The 16,103-nt window shown below is 31.1% G+C and overlaps 1 protein-coding gene across 1 annotated transcript in view; it reads right to left on the minus strand.

The window, feature by feature from the left end:
• LOC115222459 (histone lysine acetyltransferase CREBBP-like) overlaps positions 1 to 16,103 on the minus strand; it is a 90,047-nt gene that overhangs the window by 12,472 nt on the left and 61,472 nt on the right. Inside the window, 6 exon segments of the mRNA XM_036511557.1 lie at positions 580 to 720; positions 999 to 1,146; positions 6,844 to 6,914; positions 10,793 to 10,867; positions 11,387 to 11,443; positions 12,285 to 12,341. Coding sequence (XP_036367450.1) covers positions 580 to 720; positions 999 to 1,146; positions 6,844 to 6,914; positions 10,793 to 10,867; positions 11,387 to 11,443; positions 12,285 to 12,341 — 549 coding nt within the window.

The raw sequence follows: 16,103 nt of genomic DNA on the forward strand, positions 1-16,103 counted from the left end.
TTTAAGTGCTCCACAGAATGACTAATTGCTATGGAAAATGTAATAAAAGAATAGGAAAACTGTGCCTGTATGAAATTTGTGTATATTGTGCTACAATATGAAGTGCAGGTATGGCTATGTTGCAAGAAGTTTGCTTCTCAACCACATGGTTCCAGGTTTAGTCCCACTGCATGGCACCTTGGGCAAATGCCTTAATTTTATCTCTATGCTTACCTGATTTATATGCTACTCATGTTCAAATGATAAAATAATGTGCACAATTTTTATCTAAAGTCCTACCTTGCAATTCTGTTATTTATCTCAGGTTACTTAATACTCATTTTATAGTGATATTTATAGAAAAATAATATAATTTGTACAGTTCATCAATTTTAACTATGTGAAGTAGTAGTTTTGCGACAAAAATATTATAATGAATTTATGAAAGAATCTCTTCTGTTAAGTTGCTTTACATACATTTTTTAAAGAAGAAAGCTGTTTCACGAAAATTTAATTTCACATTTATTTTGGAATTTGAGGTAGTGTTTAATTAGAAATATAACAACAAAAATGTTAAACCAACACACAAAAAATTCATACCTTGTGTTTGGCTGATTACAATCTGAGCCGTATTCCTGTACATGCATCCCAAAAAAACACACATCTACATTATCTATTTCTTCAAAAGCAAACATTGCTTTTGCTCTGTATGGAAAACTATCTGGCATTTCATCTCCAAATCTATAAAAAATGAAAGGAAGTTCAATTAACCCTTTAGCATTTAAGTCTGCCATATCTGGCCTATCACATGTATTCTTCAAGGAATAAACAATCATATGGAAATTTTGAAGCAATGAAATAATGCATGGTGAATAAGCATTACATTTGAGAGTAATCTGAATTCTATATTATTTATACAATGTTTAAAACACAAAATAAAAAATAAATTACTGATGGCCACAGCTCATAAGCTGAAACTAGAATCAATCAATCATGTAGAAGATTAAACTATTACCTACCTGCTTTTCATTCCTTGTTTCACCTCAACTGTTTTATCAGAACTTGACAAAACTCTGATAGTAACTTCTCCAGCACCAGCATCTTTATTCTTAAGGAAATTATTTACACGATTCTCTAGATATATTCCAAGTTTTGTATTCGGGAGACCTGGATAACAAGGTAAAATAAAATTTGACAAGATATCCAAAGAGAGGGGGCGGGATGGCAGATGACAACTTATATTAAATAGAACGTCTAAGTACTGCATTTATTCATATGTATAACCTACTCATTATAAAATGTATGCTACTAATTACAGGCAATCAAATGTTGAAAAAATATTTATGCAATAACATGTATTAAATTTTCTTTAACTCGTCTGACTGAAAACAGCCAAAATAAACTAGTCATATTTAAATGAGAATTTCAGCACTAATCTCGTTAATACCTTCATGAAATCATGTAATTTAACTATGTAAACAATTGAGTTACATTGCCTGTCATGATTGTTGTGAGTTTTGGAAGATTTTTTCCTCCATTTTTTTCCCTACTTTGATTTTCTAAAATGTTACACTATAGACAAAAAACGGATATCAGTTTCATGTTATCAAGCAGGGAGTTTGAATTCTAAGTATTTTTGAAAGAAGACAGAAAAATCTGCATAAATATAAAGCAAACATACAAACATAAAACATGAGTGATTATGAATTGGACACTTCTATATCCAGAAGTGAAACAATTCTGACAACAGTTCCAATAGAAAAAAAAAATGCAAAAAACAAAAAAAGAAGTTTGTACCTGAAAATAGTACGAATTTAAAAACTTGTTAGTTAATTTAGTAAGATATTAGACCTAGACACTTTCCTTTTGAAGTGATTCCTGCAGAAACAAATTGCTATGCAGAATATAAACAAAAAAAGATAGCTTGAGGTTTCTCACATACTTGGAAGAAAGTAAGAAACTCAAGCATTTTAAAAGATATATATATATATATACAGAGAGAGAGAGAGAGAGAGAGAGAGAGAGAGAGAGAGACAGACAGAGTGAGAGACAGAGAGAAAAAGTGTGTGTGTATGTCAGTGAGAATTTTGGTTTATAAATATTTCTTTTTCAAATTACCTCACTTTCTATTTCTATTTAGCTGTAAGATGACAAATTTTGATTAATTTGTATTATGAATCATTATAATATGTGTTTCTGTGTATTTATGCATGAATGTGAGTTTTCATTTAGTTATTACCATGTATTTCATTTTCTAGTATGCTTCAAAGACAACTTCCAGTTTTTGTTCTGTTTTACTTTTATGGTACACCTGTCTTATGTGCATTAAGTGCACAATTTTTCTATATTAAAATTTATCGTATACTAACTGAATATTAGCTAATAACTTTCTAATAATTTTCTATGCTGATGTGTAAACAGAATTTAAATAATTTTATATTTTGTTTAATTTACATGTATTTAGATTCACTTTCAGACAAAAATTATGAAACAGATTTAGTCAAGAACCTTTTGTTAAATTGTATTCCAAAAATCACATTAGTCATCATCATATGTTGATATATAAAAAAAAAGTTACAATAGTTTTATGAAACCAGTCTAAATACATGATTATAGTAAAATTTAATTGAAACACATAAGGAATGTATTTTGGTTAGAAATACAGTAACGAAATGGTTAATAAGATATGCAAAATAATACGATTATAATGACTCACACACACATAGCAGGTTGCTGCCTACCAATTTCCGTCACCAAGCATTGGTCAACCTGTGGCTATAGTATAGAATGCCATCCAACCAGCAACCTCTAACCAAGTGGTTCTGAAACAAATTTCTTAAACTCATACACCTTTCCTTTTTCTTCCTTTCATTTAGCTGTCCAACCACACCTTCTGCTCATATTCATCATTATAATCCTGAAGCCTTCCTTATACAACTTACCCCCTTTCTGTACCTCTCTCATTAACACTTGATACAAATTTCTTTCCTCATCCCTTCCCTTTCATACTTTCTTTCCCAACATTGTTTACTTAGTTATCTCTCCAGTACTACCCTGCCAAATTAATAAGTCTGTTCTTTTCATCACCTAGCCTAAAAATCACCTCCAACCCACTCTTATTCTCTTACATCACAGTCTCATTAACATTGTCAGTTGCAAGGTGCTTGCTAATACTGGTGTCATGACAAAAAGTACCTAGTACTCTCAATAAAGTAGTTAGTGTTATGAAATAAATTTTTCTAACCTGTTGGACCTTATCAAATAGCTCAATGCAAGCCAGCACGCGCGCGCACAGAGAGAGAGAGAGACAGACAGACAGACAGACAGAAATGCCTATGTGGTTAATGAGTTTGCTTCAAAACTAATTTTGCTTGAGGTTCCACACCATTATATGAAACCTTCAACAAGCGCCATTTCCTACAGCTGTTGTCATAAGACAAAATGTTTTAAGGACTGAAACTGTTATTGATACTATAACATCAGATTTAATCAATGAGTGTTAAACTTCTGAGTCATTTTGCTGTAAACATATAAACACATAATACCTACTGTTTCCACATTAAGTTCCAATTCAGTTGTTTAACACTTTAAAATGTAACAGTCATCTATGTAAAGTTATTCTAATCCATAAATCTGATGCATCATAATAATGAATGAATAGATTTAATGTAACTTACAAATCTATACAAAATGTAACAATATGAAAACACTTGGTTTCCTGTAGCTGGGATTGTTCAGATAATTTTGTTTATATCCTATAGATGTTTTTTTTTTTCTTCTTGCCTCTACACTACCAATGTTCATCTACTTCACTTGATCAGTAGATAAACATTTCTTTTGACAGTTAATTTACCAAAGTTTGGATTGAAATTTGTGAAAGCACTCCTACAATAATAAATAGTTATATTTAAAAAAAGAAAATCTATGATAAACTAAGCTGTTTAATATTTGAAACCACTTTGGGAATTGATATTAATTATTTAGAATATAAAATTTTATGTAGAATCATGTGCATACACACACGCGCTCGCATAATTATAAAACCACCTATGACATGATCTTAGCATATTTGGAATCCTAGAAAAGTGGTTTTACAGCTTAAAGAAGACATGGTGTAGGAGTTAACATTAACAATGGTTCTAAAATATCAATGGCAAGCAAGAATCCTGGTTTTAGCTAAAACCTGCAGGGAAGCTTACTATAAAAAAACAACAAACAATTCAATGTTGCCAAGTTTCCAATTTTGTTATTAGTGAAGGCTGTGTGATTCTGAGTTTAGTCTCAATGCAGTCATGAAAAAGCATCTTCTGTCATAGTCATGGGTTGACCAAAGTAAGTGAACTTTAGTAGACCATCTATGTGTGTGTCATTGGATAGTTGGTAGATTTTGTAGTGTGGAAGGCAAAATAAGTTGCTAAATGATTACCATATTTAATCAATTATAATGCAACCTCAGATACTGAATTCAAATATTACACAAGTTGAAGTCTCAGCACCATTTAAATGGGATAGAATTCTACCATTCTGAGAATAACTTGCAATGCTATATGTTATTTCACGTTACATATTTGTTTTTTTGCTTCTCTTCTTTGTGTGTGTGCACTAACATGGCTGTTTGTTTCAGTCACAAAGCACTTGACTTGATCCCTCAGTTTGGTATCTCAAGTGTTTTTTTTTTTAATTACTTACAGAAACGTGTGTGAAAATCTGTCAGGTGAACTTTTCTGTAAGGCCAAATTTGCTGCACATAATGTCGACATGATAGTAATGATGTCTTATTTGGTGGTTAATAACTATATTTCTTATAAATGCTAATATATTAATTAACGATCACTTTAGAAGAGAAATTAAAGACAAAATGTAATTTTGCAAACCTTTCTACTTCATTGCAAGTTTATATAAAAACCTTGAAATAAAATTGTAATATAAAAATTTGAGACTTTATTCCAGAGGGTATAAAGGATTAAATTTTCACCTGTTAAACAAGCGAATTAAAAATCTTTTATTCCCAAAATATGAAATTAGTAATGTACAACACTGAACGTTTGTATAAACAGCTAAGAATTTTAATTCATGGCTGAACTACATCACTCCCTTTAACCCTGTTGCTACAAACCTACCCAAACTATCCAAGAATTGTTTTGGCACAGGTTAACCAGCTTGCCAGATCCAACAAAGAAAACTTTTAAATGAAAAATTACAAATTTCCATGACAATATTGTTCATTTGATATATATATATATATATATATATATATATATTATTTTATTTATTAGAGAATAAAAATTCCGGCATCACAGGGGTTCAAATTATTCTCAATGAGGAAATATATATGTTATTTAGAGATAGTAGTCTGGGCCTTGTGACATTAAGCCGAAATTAATACGTAGTAGGACCATTGTAGTCAACGGTGGTCTGAGCATTTTTTTACGTTAGTCTTAAGTTATTAGGCTCTAATTTTTACTTTGACATTTTTAATTTTTATCATTCTTATCATTTGTAAATTTTCTTTTTGTATTTTGTCATTCATACTTGTGTATGTCCATTTTTAACTATAGTTTTTATTTGAATATATCTATTTGTCATTGCTTTCATTATTATATCATCACAAATATATATATATTTTTTATTCCTACATATTATTAATTTTATATGAATGTTTACATTCATAAGTTACGTGAGAATTTAGTTTTGTAAATTTAAAATTTTTTTTTATATTTTCATTTTTATTAATTTTATTTGATTTGAATTATGGCTTGCACAGTAAGGTCCAGTGAACCTATTTACACATACTTATCTGTTAAAATTAAAATATAGTATTTGGTATCGAACTATGATAAAGTTATTTAGAGGCCTGATAATTGGGGTTACATTTTAAGAAAGGTTCCTGTAAAACACTGCGTGCTTAAGGAACCGTAAAAGAACCTCAAGAAACACGTGTAGCAGAGAAATGAGTAGTAAGTATTAAATTAAAATTCTTTTATATGGTGTGATAATGGGGACTACTATCTCTAAATAACATATATATATGATTCAGTTTCCTTTATTTACATGTAAGGTAAGTGACAAATTTTGATTAATTTGTATAGTGAATCCTTATTATATATGTTTCTGTGTATACATGTATGTATATGAGTTTATTTCATTTAGTTGATGGTATGTGCATTTCATTTTCTAGTTTTCTTCAAAGATAAATTTCTGTATTTTGCTTTATTTTACCTTTATGGTACACCTGTCTAATATGCATTTAAGTTCAACTGGTATATTTTGTTGAACTTACCTATAATTTACTTGTAATTAGATTTGCTTTGGGACAAAAATCATTCAATAAATTTGGTTGGTTAAGAACCTTTAGTTAAATTGTGTTCCCAAAACTACATTAATATGTTAATTAAAAAAAAAGCCTAAATTCGCTATTATTTTAGAATTTGATTGACACACATAAAGGGTGTATTTTGGTTAGAAACATAATAATGAAAGAATTAAGGCTCAGGTTTGTAACCCCACCATAATCAATAACTTGTACAAGTATGGACTCTACCAAGCTGGTTTGCCTTTGCTTATACTACACAATCAGAATTCCAATCAGAAAGAAATATAGAATCAGAAAATTTGTTATTAAACAAAACAGTTTAAATTAATCTTGATAAATTTACAATATGAAATAGATAACCAAATTAGACACCAGTAAATAGAACTCAACATCATAGATTAATTTTTAAAAAACAAGTGTAAAAAAAATTTTTAACACTGCAATCATTAATTTCTTAATGGCAAATTTTATTTTAAAATTATATTTTGATATCTAATACTAAGAACTTCCAAAAAATTTCTAACTTATGAAGAAAAGTAAGTGTAACTCACGTTTGCAAGTATATTTGCCTTCCTTTTTACCCTGTTTACCTTTTGTCTTACAACAGTTATCACAATAAAACCTGGAAAAAAGAAAAAAATTGTTACCGGGCATTAAATATAGAAAAAGAAAACAACTCTTTGGAATTGAAAACACAATAGAAGATAAAAATGAAATCTATAGAAAATACCAAAATCAAATAAAAACAACTTCTAAATAATTATGGTAGGTCTGTAAACTATTAGGACATTCAAATAAATAGTGTATTTTACTGTTTTACACTGCTGGTATAACAGTGAGAAAAACAGTACTGTTAAAAACAACAATGAGTAATGTATTTTTGCATTCGATCAAATGCTAAAATACAGCTTTATCAAATACAGATATATATATACTTTTTTTTATTGAAGCTGCAAAATTATCACAGAACTTACCCAGAGTTTCATGTTCCTGTTTGTCAGACAGTTGTGATGAACAAATGGGAAACACGAAACTCTGAATAACAGTTCTGTGATAATTTTTCAGCTTTAATAAAAAGTATGATTCAACATTTGGTATTTTAGTACTAATTTTTCCACCTTGTTTTGCACTTATGTGTTCACCTCTCTATGTGTGTGTGGTACAAAAAAACAAAACAAAGATGAGGTAAAAAAAAAACCTATACATATATACATACATACATATAAATTGAGGAGATAATTGTAATTCAAGCTAATGTCTCATTAGCACTTCATTTAGGCACCTGGTTAGTGTGGCATTCAGTTGACTCAGTTAAACACCAATTGATTAGAAAGGGAAGCACTTCACAAAGCTAGGATATAATCCAATAGGCATAATATGTGCTTTATAGAGTATATAATAAGAATACCAAACAACAACAAAATTATTTTAAACACAATCGACTTAAATATGCAATACAAGATAAAATGATAACACTTCATTATAGATGTGCTGACACCATTCATAAAGACAAGATGTATTTCACGAGTGAACTACTAAGCATTTGAAATGTCAAAAGGATATATGTTAACTGACCAAGAGAAAGAAACTCTTAATTTTCATGAAAAAGACACTATTATACATCTATATATGAATACATACAAATATGTTCTCACATTCATTTACAAACACATACACTATGCTGCCTTCAATGTCACAAATATAATAGTGTAAAACTATATTACATACATTTATACACATAATGAAGATGAAAATAAACAGATTTCAGTGTGCATGTATTGTACCTATAAGCTTACATGAATAAATGTAATTCTCTCTCTTCATAATCTATCAAGTAGATAATGCTACATATAAACACACAAACATACCTAAGTACTTATATACATATACTTACATATAAATATACATACCTATATGTACAATACACATACAACCAAATAGATATGGACATACACATGTATACATAAAGGCAGTATTCTCTTAGTTACCAACACAAGCATTCATATAAACAATAATAAATATAGTTTTAGATAGGAGCTGCAGAATGCAGATTATGAAACAAGCTAACAATGGACTAAAAGCAATTGATGGCTTATATGCATGCTTTTTATGGCTAATATTAATATATGAGATAGCACTGTCATGGTTCAAATTATTGGGAAAAATTGCAATGTGTTTGTCAGGAAATGGCTAGGTAGACCTCATATAATGAATAGCTCAGCTCTTTCAAATTGTAAAAAGGAGTCACTGCAATTACTACTGACATCAATCACTTAAATTTATGAAGTAGGGAAGGCACAAACAGTGATGATACTCAGAGTTGAAGGACAGAGAAATAAGATGTAAATCTACCAGATGTAAAAACAGCCAAGAAGTGAAAGCAGAATTAGAAATGGATAACATCCTGTTTTCAATTAAACACCATGGTGGATGCCATGTAAATTAATTGGAAGAGATGTGGCTTTGACTCAGATCAGTAACAGTGTCAGGGCAAGGGAAACAGAAAAGATAGTGTTATTTGATTCAATGCTCTCACGATGGAAGAAGCACGTAATTGAGAGAAAAATAAGTTGGAATGAAATATGGAAGTAGAGTACATAATGATTAAGTTTGTTGATTCATTCATCCTATGATGCCTTGTCATTGCCTACAAACTTGGTTAGATAAGATGTATCAAAGAATGATAAATGCAAATGCAGGCAAGTAGGAACACTGAAACCTATTTTTTTTTCAACTGTTCATTCATGTTGGATAGATATACTTGAAGACACAAACAAAGACACTGCGAAGAACTAAACTGCACTAATCAACAGTGGCAAGAAACCACTGCAGAACACAGTCAGAGGGGATTCATTATTCTCATGTGCCAAGGACAACAGATTCATTTTGAAGAAGCTTCTTGTGAATAATGCAAAATGGAACGCCTGTTGGGAGGTGGCTGCAGATTTACCAGGGTGCCAAGGACTTTTCCCTATTCCAGTATGAAGAGACCAACTATTATCATATGGTATGAGAAAACGAAAGGAAATCTGATTGAGCTAACTGTTCGTCATGGAGATAACATGGACACAGGTTGGAAAGCAGAACATTATCCAATGAATTTCCATACAGAAAGCAGTATGAGGCAATGGGTGTTGTTAGCAGGCCTAACTCAACATAAAGCATATGCCATCATGAGCAATATCCAATTTACACTGGGAAGGCAAAACATTGAATTTGGTTAAAAAGAGACAATGAGCAAAGGCTAGAAGAATAAGGAGTGAAGTTTTGTAACCAGTTGATTTAACAAGTGGGTGGATGGGGGCTCACCTCAGTGAGGAGGGCCAGAGTGCAATAATGCCATCAAGAAGAAGACTCAAAATGGTATGTATTCATACCAGATAACCACATAAACCTGCTAGTATCCAATATACAGAGCTTTCATCTAGAAGTTATTCACAAATAATGCACACAATTATATAACACACATAGTGCTGGTGCTATGTAAAAAGCACCTAGTATACTTTGTAAAGTGATTAGCATTAGGAAGGACAACGAGCAGTAGAAACCAAGCCAAAACACATCTATGGAACCTGGTGCACTCCCAGGCCTTCCAGTTCCTGTTAAGCCGTCCAACCCATGCCAGCATGGAAACCAGACCTTATATGTTGACAATGATATGTGTACCCTCACTTGCATACTCACATATATCTATGCATGCCCCAAACAACTAACAAGTTCATGCTTCTTGCACAACTCTCTAACTCTTCCATTCTTTTTTCATTGCAGCTCTCTTTACCATTTTCTTTCTCTCTAATTCTCAATTCTCAACCTCACAATGGTTATGCTAGCATTGGTTATTTGATTTATAGTCAATTTCCTGTTAGCTATCACCATGTAGTGAACACAGTTTTCCTCAGTGGTGTCAGTTGCAGGATGTCCAGACCATGGCCCATCTTTAAGACTCTCCTTTACCCTACTAATTCAACTGCCCGCTTTTGCACTATTGACAAAGTTGAAGCATCATCCCCTAATGTAGAAACCATGTCAATATTAATGTCTTGCAGCCTTTTTCTGCAGGTACTTGATAATACCAGTATGCCAAATTTTGTCTATTTTTAAGTGTTTCAGTAATTCTCATTCAGATTACTATACTTTCTGATAACTTTCCTTTACTGCTGATGAGGTTGCCTATACAAAATAACTATTCAGAAGCATTTACTTATTCATTTCAATCATTTACATTTTGAAAGTAATCTATATTATGGCTTATTTCCTTTTAACTGAACTACATTCACAAATGTTTATGCATGCTTGTACATCATAATGAACACAATACTTAGTGATAAAAAAGAAGAAAATTTGTAAAATACTTTTGATAAGCAAAACATTTCAGCATTTTCTCAAAGATATTGTACATAATATGCAATTCTTCAGTGTTAATAAAATGTTAGTCTTCAACTGGTTAAAGTTATTTTATGCATTAAAAAAATTCCATTGATAAGAAGATTAAAAACTTACCCATTTGGCCATAGGGTTCAAAATAAAGCACAGATTTGATGAAGTTTCCGTCCACATTCTAAACATTCAACAAACCTAAAGAACAAAATTGTTTGTATTATTATTTAAGAATGCAGGAGGCTAAGACATTTTAAAATAATTTAGAAAAAAAAAGGTATGAAAATTATTGAATTAGTTTTGCAAATATAAGTAGTACCAATTAATTGAATTCAAAAATCATACACAAACACACCTACTTTAGACATGGGAGTGCTCTAAAAAGTAAAGCAAGAAACAAAATGTAAAAGTTTCTAAATATCCCTTTTATAAATAATATGAAAAATTAATGCAGCCAAGTATGGATGTATTAAATTACACAAATAATAATTTCAACTTCACTATTTTTAAAACAGCTTATGAGGATTTAATTTTTACTAGTCCATTAAATAAGCCACCTAGTACTTATTACAAGCTCATACAACCATTAACGCTATACAGAATTAATGAATACTTTTGCACTAACTGACTTTTGTCTTGAATATTAAAATCTATTTCAAATTGTAATATTCAGCATAAAATTTTTGTTATTGATTCTCAGGTGAAAATGAAACTTACGGTTCCAAATCCAACTGATCATTCTTCATTTTAGAGAATGCATCCTTTTGTATCCGCCTGTAATAAAATAAAATACATGTCTTACTAAATTTCTGATAAACATAATTAGATGCAACATACAATATAAGAAATAAAAATAATCACAAGTGGTATTGATATAATTGAAATAATCACAAGTGGTATTTAGAACATTTGATTTATAAAAATAAAAGTAGAGTATATTTTGCCATGAGAAGTTATAAGAATATGTCTGTCATACAGAGACTTAATATTTTAGATCAAAGCTTTACTTTTCATTAAAAACACCTTATCCTGGATATTTTTAATTGGTTTCACTAAAAAACATACATCTAAAAGTGTGGTTGAAGGGCAACTTAAAATATGGCTAAGAAATATAAGAAAAATATCTAGAGAACTAATGGGTTTTCACAAATTATTTCTAATTTATTAGTAGTAATTTGCAAGGAATATGATACTGCAATTATATCAGGGAAGGGAAGGAATGTAATATATAAGAGTAGTATCTTTAATTCTTTAAAATTTAAATGTTATTTTCAAATCCCACCAATTTTGAATAATTAAATTATAATATACATATTATCTACAATGCTTTTGCAACAAGAGTAGAAGTATCTAAATTTAATTTTAGTTGCTATAACTTAATCTAGCGAAGGTTGCATTGTTTGCAGAAATGAAATTAAAAAGAAATGTTTGTAAAATTAAGACAAAAATAAAATGCTTCAAAATGTCTCCAATTTTTCTTATATATTAGCATTTAAATATATATTAGCTTTTTCTATATATAACATAGACTATGGATTTCTTTTCCTATATTTTAAGTATTGTTCAAGGCATTCCTGCACTGAATGCAGTAGGTTTCAATTCACATAATTATCACCTTGTAGTGACTGTCCGTGACTTGAAAGTACACGATCCTAAGAGCTCTGTGAGATTCCTAAAAGATTGAAAATAAAAAATAAGAATAATAACTGTTGAAAGTCATAAATAGCACAGAAAAAATATTTAATGTTTGTGTGTATGTGTGAGTGTATGTGTATGCATGTGTACAAACACAAACATATACAAGCACACATACATACACATAAATGTATTTCTATATAAATTATATATACATATATAGACACATATATATTAACACATACTAACACATGCTTACATGCACACATGTATAAATATATACACACATATATATTGTGTATAAATATATATACTTATACATGCACACATATAGAATATATAAATACACAGAAAGACATATATACATAATATACATATTTAATGTATATAATATACATATAAATACATATATGTTTGTGTATGTGCGATATATTAAGCATACATTCTGTGTTTGTGTGTGTATGTATATATGTAATATATACACAGACACACACACACACGCATATACACACATATAATATATATACATATAGATACTTATATACATAGATACATATAGATGCATACATACAATACACAAATATATACACACACCCACAGACATCTATGTTACATGCTTACATTAAAAACACATTCTTGTGCTTGAGTTAGCACACACAATACATGCATACCTACCTACACACACACACACACACACAATCACACACATGTATGGGGTGTTAAGTATATGCCTGTTTCTGTGAGAGTGTACTAGTTAATATATGAACACATATTGACATGCAAATACACACACACCTCCCACCCAACATTTTAACTTCAAGACACACATACACTCACTCAAAAATTTCTCATTCACAGCTATTACTACTCCCATGCTTAAATTTTTTTTAGTTAATACAGAAGATTCTAAACAAATGTACATAGACTGGCATCTCTGCATGACAGAGTGAATCATTAGCTTCAAACAAATTTTTATTACATGTATTGAATTCTTGTTCTATCTGTGTGCCCAGAAAGACATAACATATACACACTTAAATCAAAATATATATTATCAAACGCATAAATACATATGTAGTTACTCACATAAATGCACACACACTTTCATTTAATGGCTTCAATTAAGTGAACTTCTTTGAAATGTTTAAACAATGCGATCTTATAAGTAATATGACCCTCTTGTTCTGTCCCTAAAAATCAGCAATATATTTTAGACTATACATTTGAATATTAAGCTACCCCTCAATTTAGACTCTAATGCTTGACACAGAATAATACAGAATCAACTACAGTATTAGTTGATTCTTCTATGCAGTAATTTTAACATGTAGGTTTTTTAATTTTTTTTTTTTTGAAATTTTATTGAAGTTGGAAGGACAAATGTTGAACTGAGAGATATTTGAACCTAGAAACATAACTAAATACCACAAAATATTCTGTTGAACACTCTACCAAGACTAAAACAACCAACACACAGCCATCTATAAATACATATACATTATGAATGTGCGTGTGAGTGCATGAGTGTGTATACATGAGCCAATGTAGTATCTTTTATCATTTACTTGCTCCAATCATTTGACTGTGGCCATGCTTGGACACCACATTGAAGAATTTTAGGTGAATAAACTTACTCCAGAACTTTAATTATCCAATGATATTATGTCTTTTTTACATTGACCTTTAAAGGACTATACAGGTAAACATACATATGTACATTCTTTTGTGTGTGTATAGATAGATATTGACTGTTTTTATACCATGTTATAATAGAAACAATTTAACATTAAAACTGATGGTTATTCAATTTTTCAGAAGAGTACGTATTTATTACTTTTACAAGAAGAGAGTGACAGTGAGTTTGATGGCTGTGTGGTAAGGAGTTTGATGGCTGTGTGGTAAGAAGCTTGCTTCCCAACCACATGGTTCGGAGTTCAGTCCCACTGTGTGGCACCTTGGGCAGATGTCTTCTACGATAGCCTTGGACCAACCAAAGCCTTGTGGGTGGATTTGGTAGATGGAAACTGAAAGAAGCCCATCATGTGTGTCTGTCTGTCTGTCTGTATGTCCTCCAAACACTACTTGATAACTGGCACTGGTGTGTTTACACCCCCATAATTTAGTGGTTTGGCAAACGAGACTGAAAGAATAAATACTAGGCTTTAAAAAATAAATAAATAAGTACTGGGGTCAATACATGCGACTAAAATTTCTTCAAGGCGGCACCTCAGTATGGCCACAGTCAAATGACTGAAACAAGTAAAAGATAGAAGACATACACACAAACACACACACATATTTCTTTACATATATTTAGAAATGGCTAGAAGGTTCTTTTGAAAGAAGTCTCTTGACATCAGACTGTAGAAACTGCAACATGATTCTTTAAAAACCCTTGTTGAAAGGCAAATTTAATACATTATTGAAACAGTATTCATTTGGGGATTAATGTCTTATGGTTGTGCTATGTTTAAAAACATAATACATATCAAGGGGAGATAAAAATTGTCCCAAAAGCAGCTAACAAGAATGATAGATACATTTTGGTATGTACTCAGAGCCAACCAAAATGCTCAGTATGGTCCGAGATTTATCACTTACAATGTATAGGAAAACAGTGAAAAACATTCACTGGTATTACAAATAGCGGTTTGGTAATACAAGCAGCATTAAATTAAAATAACCATCTGTTGGAAAAATGTAAAAATAGTCTTGAAGGGCAAATTTACTGCAGTATACGCCTGTTGATGAAGTCTCTTGTGGATGTACCATGCATACATGCCACTCACAAGGCTAAACAAGGCCAAAATGTGTCTGGTATTCTTGCTAGGTACTGTTGGGGTGGTTCTCATCTCACTCTGATACAACAACCATTCTGCTGATAGATTATCACCTTTATTGGTTATTCTCCAACAGTCTGTGAAGTGGAGCTGAAAATGTGACCTGATGAATTCTTCAAGTCAAGACTCAGTCCTTCTACAGACAAGATACTGACAAGCTAGTGGAATACAGGCAAGTTAGGCACAATGAAAGGAAATATATACTCAACTGTTAAAATTGTTAAAAGTGCTGATAATAAACAAAGATTTTTAAAAATGGAAAAAAAAAAAAAAAAACTGAATTTATTGGAGAACTCAAATCATCTAACATCTAATTTCCATGTTGGTATGGGTTGGACAGTTAGACAGGATCTGGTGAGTGAAATGGCTGCATCATGATCCATGTTAGCTTTGGCATGATTTCTACAACTGGATGTCCTTCCTAACACCAACCACTTTGCAGTGTGCACTAAGAGCCTTTTTCATTCCACTGGCACTGGTGGAGTAGTCAAGTAACTTGCAAAACAGGAAAGATTAAGCAAAGGGAAAAAGAGTAAAAGGGTATAGGGTAGATTTTATGCAAGGGACAAGCAGAGGTGTCTTACTACGTAGCAGATACATGGTTAACCCAGCATTTATATAAGGGTAGCAGGGAGTAACTGGGGAAAAGATTGTAGGGATGGGTTGCCAGAGCAACCCAGATGAAATTTGCTGTGGCAGATGCACTAACTGTAGCTAACATTCACTTCTTTTAAGGTAACAAGGTTAATATGTTCCTATAGCTAGGCAAACTTTTCACAGTAGACTGCAAATAATGTCATTTCTATGGTGATAATGTTATTTATGGGTTTCTTTCAATTTTCATCTACCAAATCCACTATCATTGGCCAAGGGCTATAGTAGAAATCACTTGCCCAAGGAGCCACACAGTGGGACTGATCATAAGACTATATGGTTGGAAAGCGAGCTTTTTAATCATG

This window comes from Octopus sinensis, linkage group LG20 (assembly GCF_006345805.1).
Source record: "Octopus sinensis linkage group LG20, ASM634580v1, whole genome shotgun sequence".
Taxonomy (NCBI): domain Eukaryota; kingdom Metazoa; phylum Mollusca; class Cephalopoda; order Octopoda; family Octopodidae; genus Octopus; species Octopus sinensis.